Here is a 12,800-nt window from a genome sequence, read left to right as displayed (position 1 = left end):
AAAAAAAAAAAAAAAAAAAAAAAAAAAAAAAAAAAAAAACAGAGAACTACTGTATTCTGATTTCCTCTCTGGCCCAGAGCAGAAATATGCTTGATAAAAAGATATTATTTTAAGGGACATGAGGCTAAAAATGCTTTTAGTGAGTTGAAAAACAATCCGTTTTAAACCAATTAGAGTAATTAAGTAAAAGGCCCAGTGAATTAACAGTCAGATTAAAAACAAGGCAAGTTTCAAAATAACACTTTGAGTTCCCCAAATAACAAGGATGCATTGTTAACTTGTTTTGAATTCATTGTTCAACTCAGTCAAGGTGAAATTTTCTTTTAATAAACTTCATTTTTTAGCACCAATCCTGTGCTTAGGTAAATACTTTCTATATATAAACTAATATTTTTTGTATGCGTTCAAATAAAAAATACTAAATTGTTTCCTCTGCCAAGAAACTGAAAGAAATAACTGTAGTGTCTCTTGACAACTCCCAGGTGTTATAATAGGTACTCAGCAAATAGTTAATGAATTATTGAATGAGTATCCAGATTTTCCAAGATATTATCAACCCAGGGATGGGGAGGTGGGTGGACTTAAGATAAAAGTAGAAAACAAACGTTTTATTTGACCTGCAGTAGGTTTAGAAAACAAAAAAAGTTACCAACATTTAAAAATCAGGAGGTTTTACTTAAGCATCTAGATTTCCAGCTTCTCTTGATGACAGAGAGCAGAGAGTGCCAATTGCTATTTTCTTTATGCTTGCACTTCTTTAGAGAAATAGTTCTATAAACTATGCTTTTATCTCAAGTGGAAAAAAAGTTTAAAGCCACATTATTTTTCTTACACATGGCTGCTTCGTTTATTCACATACCTGCCTGGCCCTGTAGGTGCTTGAGTTTGAGATCAATGGGTCCTCCTATCCACTGGGACATACAGCCATAAAACAGGTAATGAATCAAAGCCATGTGCAATCAGTTGCTAAACTAGTGCTGAGACTGAATCCAGCTTAGAAAGTGTTCCACAGGCTCACAAAAATGTTCAAATAGGGAGGGATGTTTGGCATATAATCCAACAACCTCATTTTACAAACAAGGCCCAGAAGCCCAGAGAGGAGAAGTGACTTGCCCACAGTCATACAGCACGTTAATAGCAAGACTTGAGTCAGGATCTGGGGCTCCTGGTGCCAGTGTGGCATCAAGGCCACCAGACATACAAATCACATCCTCTGCAAATTTGCCCAGCTGACACGAGGTCTAAGATGGCAGAAGTTGCCTGAAATCTAGTTCTTGCTCCCTTTGCACCTGGCTCAGAGCTGCTTCCACTGCAGGAAGCCACCTTTTCCTAATTCACACAAAGATAGTATGAGGACTCAGGGCAGTCAAGAGGGGCGCGGGGAGAGGGAGAGAGGAAGGAAGGAAGGAAAAATAGAGCTTTTGAATCAGAGACCTAGGTTTGAACCCTGGCACTTCCTCTTATTAGATGTGATACCTTGAGCAAGTTGTCTGGGACTCAGTTTCTTTATGAAAATGGGGATGATAAAAATGCCTAACCCACCGAACTGTTGTGAGGTGCCCAGCCCAAGGCTGGGTACATAATAGGTGCTCAATAGACTTGTTAAGCTCAAATAAGTTCAAGCTCGTTAAAGTTACAGAGATAGGTTCCAGCACCTTTTAATTCTCAGTCTCCTAACCTACCTAAAGTGCTCTCAAGAGAGCATGGCAAGAAAACGGTGCATCCCCACTCTCCCAGTTGCAGACATGTCTGGGGAGAAGAGACTAGCAAGCAGCCAGTCTGCTTTGGCACAATACTATTCACAATCAGCAGTCCTGAAACCCAGGATTTGAGGGTGGGGAGAGTGCACCTTGCTTGCTTGGGACCTTGGAATTCACTCAAAGCCATTTCTGGGTAGCTAAAACGTCCCAAAGCTTTTGATGCACCTTTGTTTGAAAGCCTGTGTGCTCTGCATTGACGGGGAGAAGCCAAAGTCCTTTGTGAGCTTTATGTGGCTCCCCTTCTAGTTTGAAAACCTTAATAAGTCTCAGTTTCCACCTCTACATGATGAGAATGGTATCTTCCCTACCAGCCTCTCTAAAGCGAATGATATGTTGCTTCTGAAAGTTCTTAGAACAGGGTAGAGAGCAACCCAAAAAGTAAGGAATAATCCTTTTCATTATTTCCAAAGTAATACATCTTCAGTGTGGAAAATCTCAGTGAATAAAAAGAACAAAAAGAAGAGAACTAAAATCCCTCAATTCTACCACTTTCATAATCATTATTTAGTGCCTTGTTACTCAATGTATAGCAAATTGTAGCATCCCCTGGGAATTTGTTAGAAATACAGAATCATAGACCCAGACCGTATTAGCCTGCTCAAGCTGCCTCAATAACAAAATACCATAGACAAGGGGCTTAAAAAACAGAATTTATGTTCTCACAGTTCCGGAGGCTGGAAGTCCAAGATCAAGGTGCCAGCAGGGTTGGTTTTTGGTACAGCTTTTCTTCTTGGCTTGCAGATGACAGTCTTCTCTCTGTGTCACACAGCCTCTCCTCTGTGCACAGGTGCACACACACTCTTGATGTCTTTTCCTCTTCTTATAAGGACACCAGTCCTATCAGATTAAGGCCCATCCTCATGACCTCATTTAACCTTAATTACTTCCTTAAAAACCCTGTCTCCAAATACAGTCACATTGAAGTTTAGGGCTTCAACATATGAATTCAGTGGAGACACTGTTCAGCCCATAACACCACCCCAGACCTGCTGTAGCAGAATCTTTATTTCGACAAGAGCCCCCAGTGATTCATATGCACATTAAAGTTGGAGACACACTGGTTTTAGTGTACAAGCTTCCAGTCTTTCTTTTTTACATAGCTCTATACATACAAGTATGTGCAAAAATGGAATAAAATCATATGTACTGTTTTATGAATCGCTTTTTTTGTTTAGCAGTATATATTTAGCATATATTATCAACAATATCCTATGTCATGTAATATTATTCTGCCACATTATATGTAATAATCACAGCATGTTCCATTATACAGATGTACCTTTATGTTCCTAATCACTTCCCTATGACTAGGCATCTGTTATTTTCAACTTTTCACTCTTATAAAAAATACCATACTGAACATCCTTGAAGCAACATTATTTGTGCATGACCATATTTTCCTAAGAAAAAATTTGAACTTAACCTTTTTATTTTTGGCTCTGTAGGGGCCCCTCGCCAAGCTCAGCCTCCTCAGCCCCCAAGATCTGGAAGCCCCTCCCAACAGAGGCTCTCACCACAAGGCCAGCAGCCCCTGAGCCCCCAGTTGGGATCTCCACAGCAGCAGAGGTCTCCAGGCTCTCCTCAGCTATCCCGGGCATCCAGTGGCAGCTCCCCAAACCAGGCCTCCAAGCCGGGCATCACCTCACAGCCCCGGCCCCCTGTGCAGGGCCGCAGCACCTCCCAACAGGGTGAAGAGTCCAAGAAGCCAGCACCACCCCATCCCCATCTCAAGTAAGTGTTTTGGGAATTGGAAAGGGTAGAGGGTGGAGTTGGGGTGTGGGCAAAATGGGCTGATTCAGGGTCAGAAACTCAGAGACAGAGAAAGACCCAATGCGGCCTCGCCTAGACTTTAAATAGGAAGAAACAGGTCTGGAGGATGAAATTTGTGGGGCAGGGCCCAGATGGATGAAATTGCATAACAAACCACCCCAAAACTTAGTGGCTGAAGAAACCAAACATTTATTTGTTCATAATTTTTCGGCTCAGCAGTTTATTCTGAGTTTAGCTCAGCCGAAAGGTTCTCCTGCAGAGTTGCCAGATAAAATATAGGCTGCTCAGATATAAATTTCAGATAATCAATGGATGATTTTGAGTATAAGTATGCCCCCAAATATTGCATAGGATACACTTACACAAAAAAAATATATTTGTTTTTCATATGAAATTCAAATTTAACTGGGTGCTATATTTTTATTTGCTAAATCTGGCAACCCTACTCTCCTGGGATCACTCACATGGCTGCAGTCAGCTTCACTGGGACTGGATGCCCAAGAGGGCCTCACGCACACGTCTGGTTGTTGGTACTGGCTGTCAGCTGGGCCTCTCTTTCCATGGGGTCTCATCCCCCCCAAGGCTAAGTCAAGCTTTCTCACTTGGTAGAACTGCTTTCCTAAAGGGCAAAAGTAGAAGTTTCAAGGCTTCTTGAGGCCTAGCCTTGGAAGCTGCACAGTGTTATTTCATCACATACTTTTCATCAAAGCAAGTCACATGGCCAAGCCCACATTCAAGAGGTGGGAAAATAGACTCTTGATGAGAGGTGCCACAAAGTCACATTGCAAAAGGGTAGACTTCAGGACAGGAGGAATTGCTGTGGTTATTTGTGTAAACAATCTATCACAATACACATACGCATCCTGTTTCCTCTGAGGTCCACCTCCTGATTTGAGGTCAGAAAGAGAGATCCCAAATGTGTTTTCTTCAGGAAGCTCCTATCTTCCCTCATCTCCAGACACTAATATTGATAATCATAGTTTCACAGCTGACATCTATTGTCTACTTACTATGTACCAAGCCCTTTACCTAGTTGGGTTTTTTTTTAAGTTCTGATAAGCTTAGGCATAACTGTTATTATCCCCATTGTACAGATGAATAAACAGAGAAAGATTAAGTAACTTGCCAAAGTTTCCACTCTTAGTAAGTAGAAGAGCTGGGATTGAACACAAGACATCCAGTCTAGGGATCAAGCTAATTATGATTTTCTTGAATAAGTAATATATTCATTTGGTTCAAAGATCTAAAAGATACCAACAATATCAAAGATCTACATTGAAAAGCCTCATTCCCACACCATTCCTATCCTATGCTTTGCTCCCCGTTCCCTAAAGATGACCACTTTTAATACTTCCTTGTGTATCTTTCCAGTGTTTCCTTGTATAAATATAAAAATACACCTTCTGATCCCCTCCCCCACTTCCTTACATAAATGGTAGTAATCACTATCCTCACCATTCTTCTCCTTTCTTTTTATGTTTAACAATAAATCCTGGAGCTCTTCTTTACCCGGTTCATTGAAATTTTCTCCTTTTCCACAGCTGTATAGTACTCCACTGTATAGTCTCTTTTACTATGATGGCCAGACCATGTGCAGATCTCTTAAACTTGTGACTTGTTTAAATCATCCCTTCCTATGTCTGTCAGCTCTGCTAGACTGGGAGCCTCTTGAGGGCAGGGCCTGAATTGTTTCCATCTCTACACCCCATCACCTAGCACTAGGCCTGGCACAAAGGAAGTGCTCAGCAAGTAGCTGCCACAGGTGGGCCCTTGTGAAGCACTCAGAAAATGGTACACTGTGGTCCAAACATCTGGCACCATGAGAATTCCAAAATGGGGAGGAGGGGGCAGGGAGGGGACTGGCAATAGAGGATTTAGGGAAGAGGTAGGAATTGAAGCTCAGAATGTCAGAGCTAGAAGAGGCCTAAGGGTCTTTTACAGATGAGGTAAAGGAGGCCCTGAGAAGGCAAGTTACTTGCCCAAGGCCTTAACATCAAATGACAGGGAGGAGTCTAGAGCACAGGCCTTCTGATTCCCAAACTACGGCTGGATAGTATAGTGGGAGTAACTGTAACCTGATGTTGATACAGCACATGAGTTTACAAAGCAGGTTTGTACACACAGGCAGGACAGTGGTCAAGATACTCTCTAATGAAGCCTGCTGCCTGGACAGCCTGGTGTAGTGGAAAGAATGTGAGCTTGGGGTGGTCCCCCATTACTTGACTCCACAAGCCCCAATTTCTATATCTAAAAAAATGAGGATAACAATAACCACCTTGCAGATTGAATTATGTGCGTAATGTACCTACCACCACACCAGCACTGGAATGCCTGGTTTCTGGTCTTCCTATGGTTGGGATGATCAGACTCACCCATCTGGCTTCCAGGCAAGCCCGAGACCCATTTCTCAGGGAGACCTGGCCTTGTCTCCCAACTCCCTTGCTTTTCTGTTTCAGCAAATCTCAGTCCCTGACTAACAGCCTCAGCACATCTGACACCTCCCAGCGTGGGACCCCAAGTGAAGACGAGGCCAAGGCCGAAACCATCCGCAACCTGAGGAAGTCCTTCGCCAGCCTGTTCTCTGACTAACCCTACATGGGCCGGGGAGGAGTGCTCTGTTACACTCGCCCCTCTCCTGCCTCATCTTCCATCTCGGCCTTGGTTCCTGATGGAAACAGAATGGCAGGCCTGAGAACATACTTTCTAAATGCCTTTGATCCAGGAACTGATTATCTCTGTGTTCCCATTTTCCTTTTCCATGACATTCCAACGTTGTCTGACTGAGTGCTAGGCCTTTGAGATCCTCCCGGTTTTTCACAAAGGGCCTTGAAAATGGGCATCCCATCACTTTGCCCACCCACATACTTGCTCCCTGCCTCAGATAACCAAATGAGATGTCGGGGTGAGGCTGTTTTCATATTTCTTGTCAGCATTTTGCTTGTCTTTGAGCAGAGGCTCCCTCTCGGCTTTGCCCCGCCTCCATCAAATGCAGACACTGTAATCAGACCTCATCAACATAGGAGGCAATAATCTTTTAATGGTGTTTCGTAAACAAGAGAAAAGCCCAGCCAGGGAAACTTACCACCTACCCAAGCTAGTTTCCATCCACGCTCTAGACCTCCTCTCAGACCAGCCAGGCAAAGGCCCCATCACATCTGGCCACCAGTGGGATCTTAAGGACAATGGAAAGAAACCAGTCCTAGTGTGACGACTGGGACTTTTGAGAACACCACAGAAACAGAGGGGAAACCCTTGTAATGCAATTCATGCCCAAAGCGTTATCCTTAATTGGACAGTGAGAAGAGACCACCGGTTCTCGCAGGAATCATTACTGGTTCCCAGAGGAGAAAGAGGCTGCTTCTGCACCCATTCTGTGTTACACCACAGTTTGTTCTCTCTGACCTGCCATCAGGAATGTTGTTTCTTTCGCAAGGATATATCAGGAACCAGACAGAATCAACAGGTCAATGATACAGGATCAGAAAGCACAATGATAGAAGCTTCTCATACAGCATTTCACAACTGTATAGCAAGGCATTGGTAGGTTACTCAACTTCAAAAGGATCCCACTGTCAAATATGTTTAGGAAACACTTAATATTTCTTTTCTGGAGATGCATAGTATACATGTCAAAGGTTTTGTAATTCCTGCAGGAAATAAATCGGCTTTAACTTTAACCCAAATTTACTAAACAAGTTAACTACAGAGCTGGAAAAAGTTGTCTTTACTCCCTTCCCTGTGCTCTTTCCTCTAGAAAGCCTAGACTGCCTCCCATGGGTGGATGGAGTTTAAGAGTGTCCCAAATCACCAAGCACTTGGTGCTAGAAACATTGTAGGTGCCAGAAGCAGCCTCCTGGTCCCGAAAAGAGCCCAGGATATTAGAACATAGCCATATTATCTCCTTACAGCCCACTTTGAAACTTGAGATATGTCTTCTCCTCACTGTTGACAGAAAAGGCAGAGAGGGAGGTAAAAACTAAAAGTGTCCTTGGCCTGGAGCAGCTTCTAGTTATGCCCAAATGATACTGCTTGGTAACTAGCTGAGATCTGTCCAGGTTCCCAGAGCTAAAAGCAGTCACCACCTTTTTGGTCCTCTAAAGCCAGACTGGAGTGGTGAGGACAAGGCCAGAGACCCTCTCCCTCTGTGCACTGGGTCATGTAGAGCCCTTGACCTTAGAAGATCCCACCTTCTAGCTAGCTTTCAACAGGCTATTGGCTGGAGATTGGCTCAGTATCAAAAGTACCAGCCTTGTGCCTGGATGTCAGACAGCCACTTGGCCCTCAGGGTCATCTTCTTCTACCTTGTCCTCCTCTTCTCTCCCTCATGATCAGGTCAGTAGTAAGAGCAAGAAAGCTCGGGCTACTTCAGAAATCCTCTCTCTCCTCTTATTCAGGACCGCTGGTCTTGGATTCAGTAATAAGTAGCAGCCCTGGCATAAGAAATATCAGATAGGTCCAGTTACCAGTAACCATTGGGAGTCATAATCTGGGCTGGAGACTGGTGGGCTTAAGCCTGACTGGCATTGACCAATATCATCAGCAAATAAAATGGCCATTGTATGAAGTGAGGGGTGAACTGGTGAGGGCCTGGTACTCCTTCCAGTACCCAAAACCCACCACTCTTCTATCTCATTCTGTCTCATTCTGTCTCTGTGCTCTGTTGACTCAGTGCCTATGGGACAGTCCTTGCTGGCATGTCTAGAGCTCACTCTGCCCAGTGACACTCCTCCCTCCATTTTGCTCAGCGTGTCCAATGCAACAGCACTAGGCTGGCCAGGAGCTGCTGATGCTTCCTAGAGGCAGCTCTGGTGGCCCATGGATGGTCAGACGTGGAGCTGCTGCTGCTTTGCGGGCATCACGCTCAACACATTCTGCTAGACGGCCAGCGTGGGTGGAGGTGAGGCCTTGGGTCAACACCCCCACAGCCATACTTTGGGGAGCTCATTTGAGCATAGGGAACAGAACAGTTTCTAATTCCATAGACCATTGCTTCTTCCTCCTTTTGCTACTAGCAACTTCTGACGAGAGCCAGGTGGGGCAGAAGGAAAGAAGACATGGAGGTGAAATTTGAAATGTCAAATGCAGATACCTTTTTTTTTTTTTTTGTCTTTTTGTCTTTTTCCGTGTCCGGCAACGGATCGCAACCCTCAGTGTTGCCCCCGTACCGGACCAGGGACCGGCAACGGGACCGCAACCCTCGGTGTTGCTCCCGTGCCTCGCTCAGCCAGTGAGCGGGAACCGGTCTGTATGTGGGATCCGACCCCTCGGGCGGGAGCGCCGCCACACTTCTCAAGCGGTGCACTTATCCAGTGCGCCACCGGGCCGGCCCAAATGCAGATACCTTTTTTTTTTTTTGTCTTTTTGTCTTTTTCCGTGTCCGGCAACGGATCGCAACCCTCAGTGTTGCCCCCGTACCGGACCAGGGACCGGCAACGGGACCGCAACCCTCGGTGTTGCTCCCGTGCCTCGCTCAGCCAGTGAGCGGGAACCGGTCTGTATGTGGGATCCGACCCCTCGGGCGGGAGCGCCGCCACACTTCCCAAGCGGTGCACTTATCCAGTGCGCCACCGGGCCGGCCCAAATGCAGATACCTTTTAAAGCTATTCTGTTAAAAGAAATTTAAGAGAAGAGAGTGTAAGTATTGTTTGGTGATTAGACACCCCAGGCAAGGATTCTACACACACACACACACACACACACACACACACACACACACTCTCTCTCTCTCTCTCTCTCTCTCTCTCTCTCTCTCTCTCTATGCCCAGATAAACACTGGGAATCGACAAGTGTACATCTTAAAATCTAATCACCTAATTTTCAGTTCATAGTTCTCTCTCTAGGGGGTCTCTGAAGACCTGCTTCCCCACCTGACCCTGAGAAGCCAGGGGTCACTAGTACAAGTCACATATTGAGGGAACAAAAGTACCAGCTTCACCAACCTGAAGGTTCCTGGGCCCCTCCCTTCTCTCCTGACAATGGCAGTTGCAGTTGCCCCAGTAAAAGGACCTGGGGACTCTGTCCCTAGGAGCTAAATGTAAAATTCAAGCACAGAAAGTTATAGGATTTGAAGTTTGGTTTCTACCACTTCAAAAAAATATTCCCATTACTCAAGGGTAGATCTTTCAAGGAAATAATGCTGTGCTATATTCTGAGTAAAAAGGTGAGAGAACTTGTAGGGCTGGGTGTAGCACCACAAAGTCCACATGTTTTAGGAGATTAAGAACACAGGAAAATAACTGTGGCAATGGTCACTCTTCCACAACAATCTCACGCAATTCTCACTTAGTAATAAAACACAGCTCAAAAATACAACTAAGTGGTAATAGCATGGATGAAGTTTCTCAAATGTGGGCCATGGCCAAGTTCAGAGCTAGTCACAAAGGCAGATGAAGCTTCATTTCAGACCAAAGGAGTCAGGATTTCTGGTCATAGGGCCCAGAACCTGCATCTTTGTCAATCTCCCCAAGTGTTTTGAATGCATACTGAAGTTGGACAGCAGCCCTGAGCTGAGCTGTGTGGGAAAGCCACTGTATGAAAAACAGTATAGACGCGTTGCAGTCACCAGTACAGCTAGGGACCCGCTCCTTTGGTGAGCAAAACTAGTGGCTCCATAAACAATGATCACATGACCTAAATTCTCCCACTGTCCTATATTCTGTCCCTTGTCTCTAGAAACATCTCAGCACTCAAATAGTATCTCCCAGATACTCTAACTACAGTAATACAAATTCCTCTCAAACTCCAAATCAGGCCAGGCAACCTGATTTTTATAAATGTGTACAGATATATCTAGATCCATGATATAGCACTAGCTTATAACGAACACATTAGAATAATTTCCCCATTGGTCTGTGTATGAGTATAGACAACAAGAATGTATAGGTTTTGTGGAGACCACAGATCCCAAAAATAGACTATTTACTCATGCAGGCTAGCACATGTTCCTTCCAAAAATTTAACCTTTAATGATTGTGGCATTTTGAAATAGAAAAGAGCAAAAAGAAGGGGAAAAGGGAATCACTACATATAGATTCTGAACGGTGGTTTGTTTTTTGCTTTGTTCCACAACTTTAACCCAAAGAAAGGCTAGTATTTCCCCTCCAAAGATGATTTGGTGGAACTGAAACACAACAAAGACCCACTGATTTGTGAACAATGAATAGAAATTTAAAAACAGAGCCTCAGTGGACACCTCTACCAGCCAGAGAAAATATCTTCCAGATCTTTCTCCTACCAGCATGATAATGGTACTGTACTTAGGTTAAATGTAAAATCACCTTTCCAAGGACAATGGAATATACATATTTTCTCTCTTCCATTAATTCCCTATGTTCTCTTCATTACCACACTCCTAAAGTTCAATCCCTGCTGACAGGGCAGTTAGTTCTCTCTTTCCAAAACTTTAGGGTGATGGGTTTTCACTCACATGTTAACAAATATAGCAGCAAACCCCATGACACTGAACATCAACTACCTTCTGGAAATTCTCACCTGCATTTCCTGTGAAAGGAGTCAAGGGGAGAGCAAGCTGGTGACGGTATCACACTTGGTGCATGAGCCATGCGAATAAGCACAGAGCACACTGCTCAGCACACAGTAGGTGTGCAGGACATATTACAGGTTGGCCCTCCTAGAAAACGATGAAATTAATAAAATGTAAACAAGGTACTAAGACTAAAGTAAAAGGCTGTTTTTCTAAGAGTATTAATTAAGGACATCACCCACCGAGGAACAGAACCAAACCAACAGAGATATTAGTAAAATGTGGTAATTGAGAAAAGAAACTGAAGAAAATAATGGCAGTCTTTTAACCTAAATTGACCTCTTCTAAACTGAATCTGAAAAGGACTGGGAGCAAGCAGCATGAGGACATGAGACTGCTCCCTGGTGAGCACGCTCCTCGGGTCCATGTGAAGGTAGGGTGACTGCAAGGCTGCCACGGCTGGGAGACAGGGAGTGTTGACATTGGCTGTAGCGAGCAGACCAGGGCACTACCAAACCTTTACAGCAAAGGCCCAGGACCAAGAGAAGGAAGTGGCCTACTTGAGAACCACACAAACCATACACCACACAAGAGAACATGGCAGAGCTTTGCAAACAGCACAGCCTCAGCTCAAACCACCCCACAGGCACACACTGTTCTTTCAGGACCCTGCTCTCCCATTGCCAGAGAGCAGACTAATCTCTTGTGCTTTATCCAACTTCATAAAATGCCTTAGTGGCTCATTCTGTTTTACATGTTTAGACTTGGTGAAAGGATGCAGGTTAGAGTCAAGAGTTAAACTATTAAGTCAGTGCTGTAGATACACGTGGTAACAATTACCCTAGAGAAATAGCCCATTGCCTAACAGCACTTTCACATGTATCTTATGTTCTTTATAATAGAGGGCAAGCTGGCTGGTTATTAAACCACAATGACAAGTGTCAAAAGCTGTCCTAGATTTCTAAGTAGTCACTGATTAAATTAAGGGTTTCGGTCTAATACTTAGACTCTAATAGAAGCCGGCACTTTTGGTTTGGTTGGAAACAAATTGGAAGATTGAGAGACAAGCAACTCAAATTGGTCCATTTATCAAACAATGCCTAAAGGACACAGAGGCTCCCTTGTGCTTCCACATACAAAACACACAGCTGAAAGAGTTGAGACGTGGACATCTAGACCTTGTACTCAGACCTCAAAAGGCAAGCCAAAAGGAAAAGACAAAAATGGCTGTGAAATATTTTTAGAATTAGTGAAGCATTCCTTTAAGGGGTACCAATCTAAAACTAAACATTCCTTCTATAACGTGTGTATGTACGTGCATTTTAATCCTTTAAAATCCTAAATACCTTTCATTATTTTTATACTGATTGGTCCTCCTAATCTTAATTTCAGTTTCCAAACTCTCATATTTTAAGTGTCTGTTCTCCACGGTCTTTCATTGAGTCTAAAACAGAAGCAAGTTAATATTTCTTTGTCACTCAACATTTTTATCTGTTTTGTTATGGAATAGCAGGAACTAACTGCTATAACCTATTGGGGAATCCCAGGAGACATTTAATAGTCAGTTAAAATTAAATCTTTATTTTATGTGACTTACCTAATACTTCCCGATATTATCCACTCCAGATCTTCTACAGTCAACTGGAGACTATCCAAAGGAGCATTACCCACGCTTATGGCATAGCAGAGAACTGGGACCTGCCCAGCTCATCTCTGAGGCTCTATAATTAGGTAGCTACTGCCCAGGGTAGGAGAAAGGCAAGCCTTGGTGCTGTGCCCCAAAGTTT

General features: G+C 43.9%; 1 protein-coding gene across 1 annotated transcript in view; it reads left to right on the top strand.

The window, feature by feature from the left end:
• SYN3 (synapsin III) overlaps nt 1-7,235 on the top strand; it is a 138,262-nt gene extending 131,027 nt beyond the window's left edge. The window contains exons 9-10 of the mRNA XM_008580644.1: nt 3,206-3,491; nt 5,987-7,235. Of these exons, the coding sequence (XP_008578866.1) occupies nt 3,206-3,491; nt 5,987-6,119 (419 nt within the window). The 3' untranslated portion in view covers nt 6,120-7,235. The remainder of the gene's footprint in view (nt 1-3,205; nt 3,492-5,986) is intronic.
• The last annotated feature ends 5,565 nt before the right edge of the window (nt 7,236-12,800 follow it).

Source organism: Galeopterus variegatus, unplaced genomic scaffold (assembly GCF_000696425.1).
Source record: "Galeopterus variegatus unplaced genomic scaffold, G_variegatus-3.0.2 Scaffold2136, whole genome shotgun sequence".
Lineage (NCBI taxonomy): Eukaryota > Metazoa > Chordata > Mammalia > Dermoptera > Cynocephalidae > Galeopterus > Galeopterus variegatus.
The sequence above is the reverse complement of the archived record's forward strand: the minus strand, read 5'-3'. Positions and strand labels throughout refer to the sequence as shown.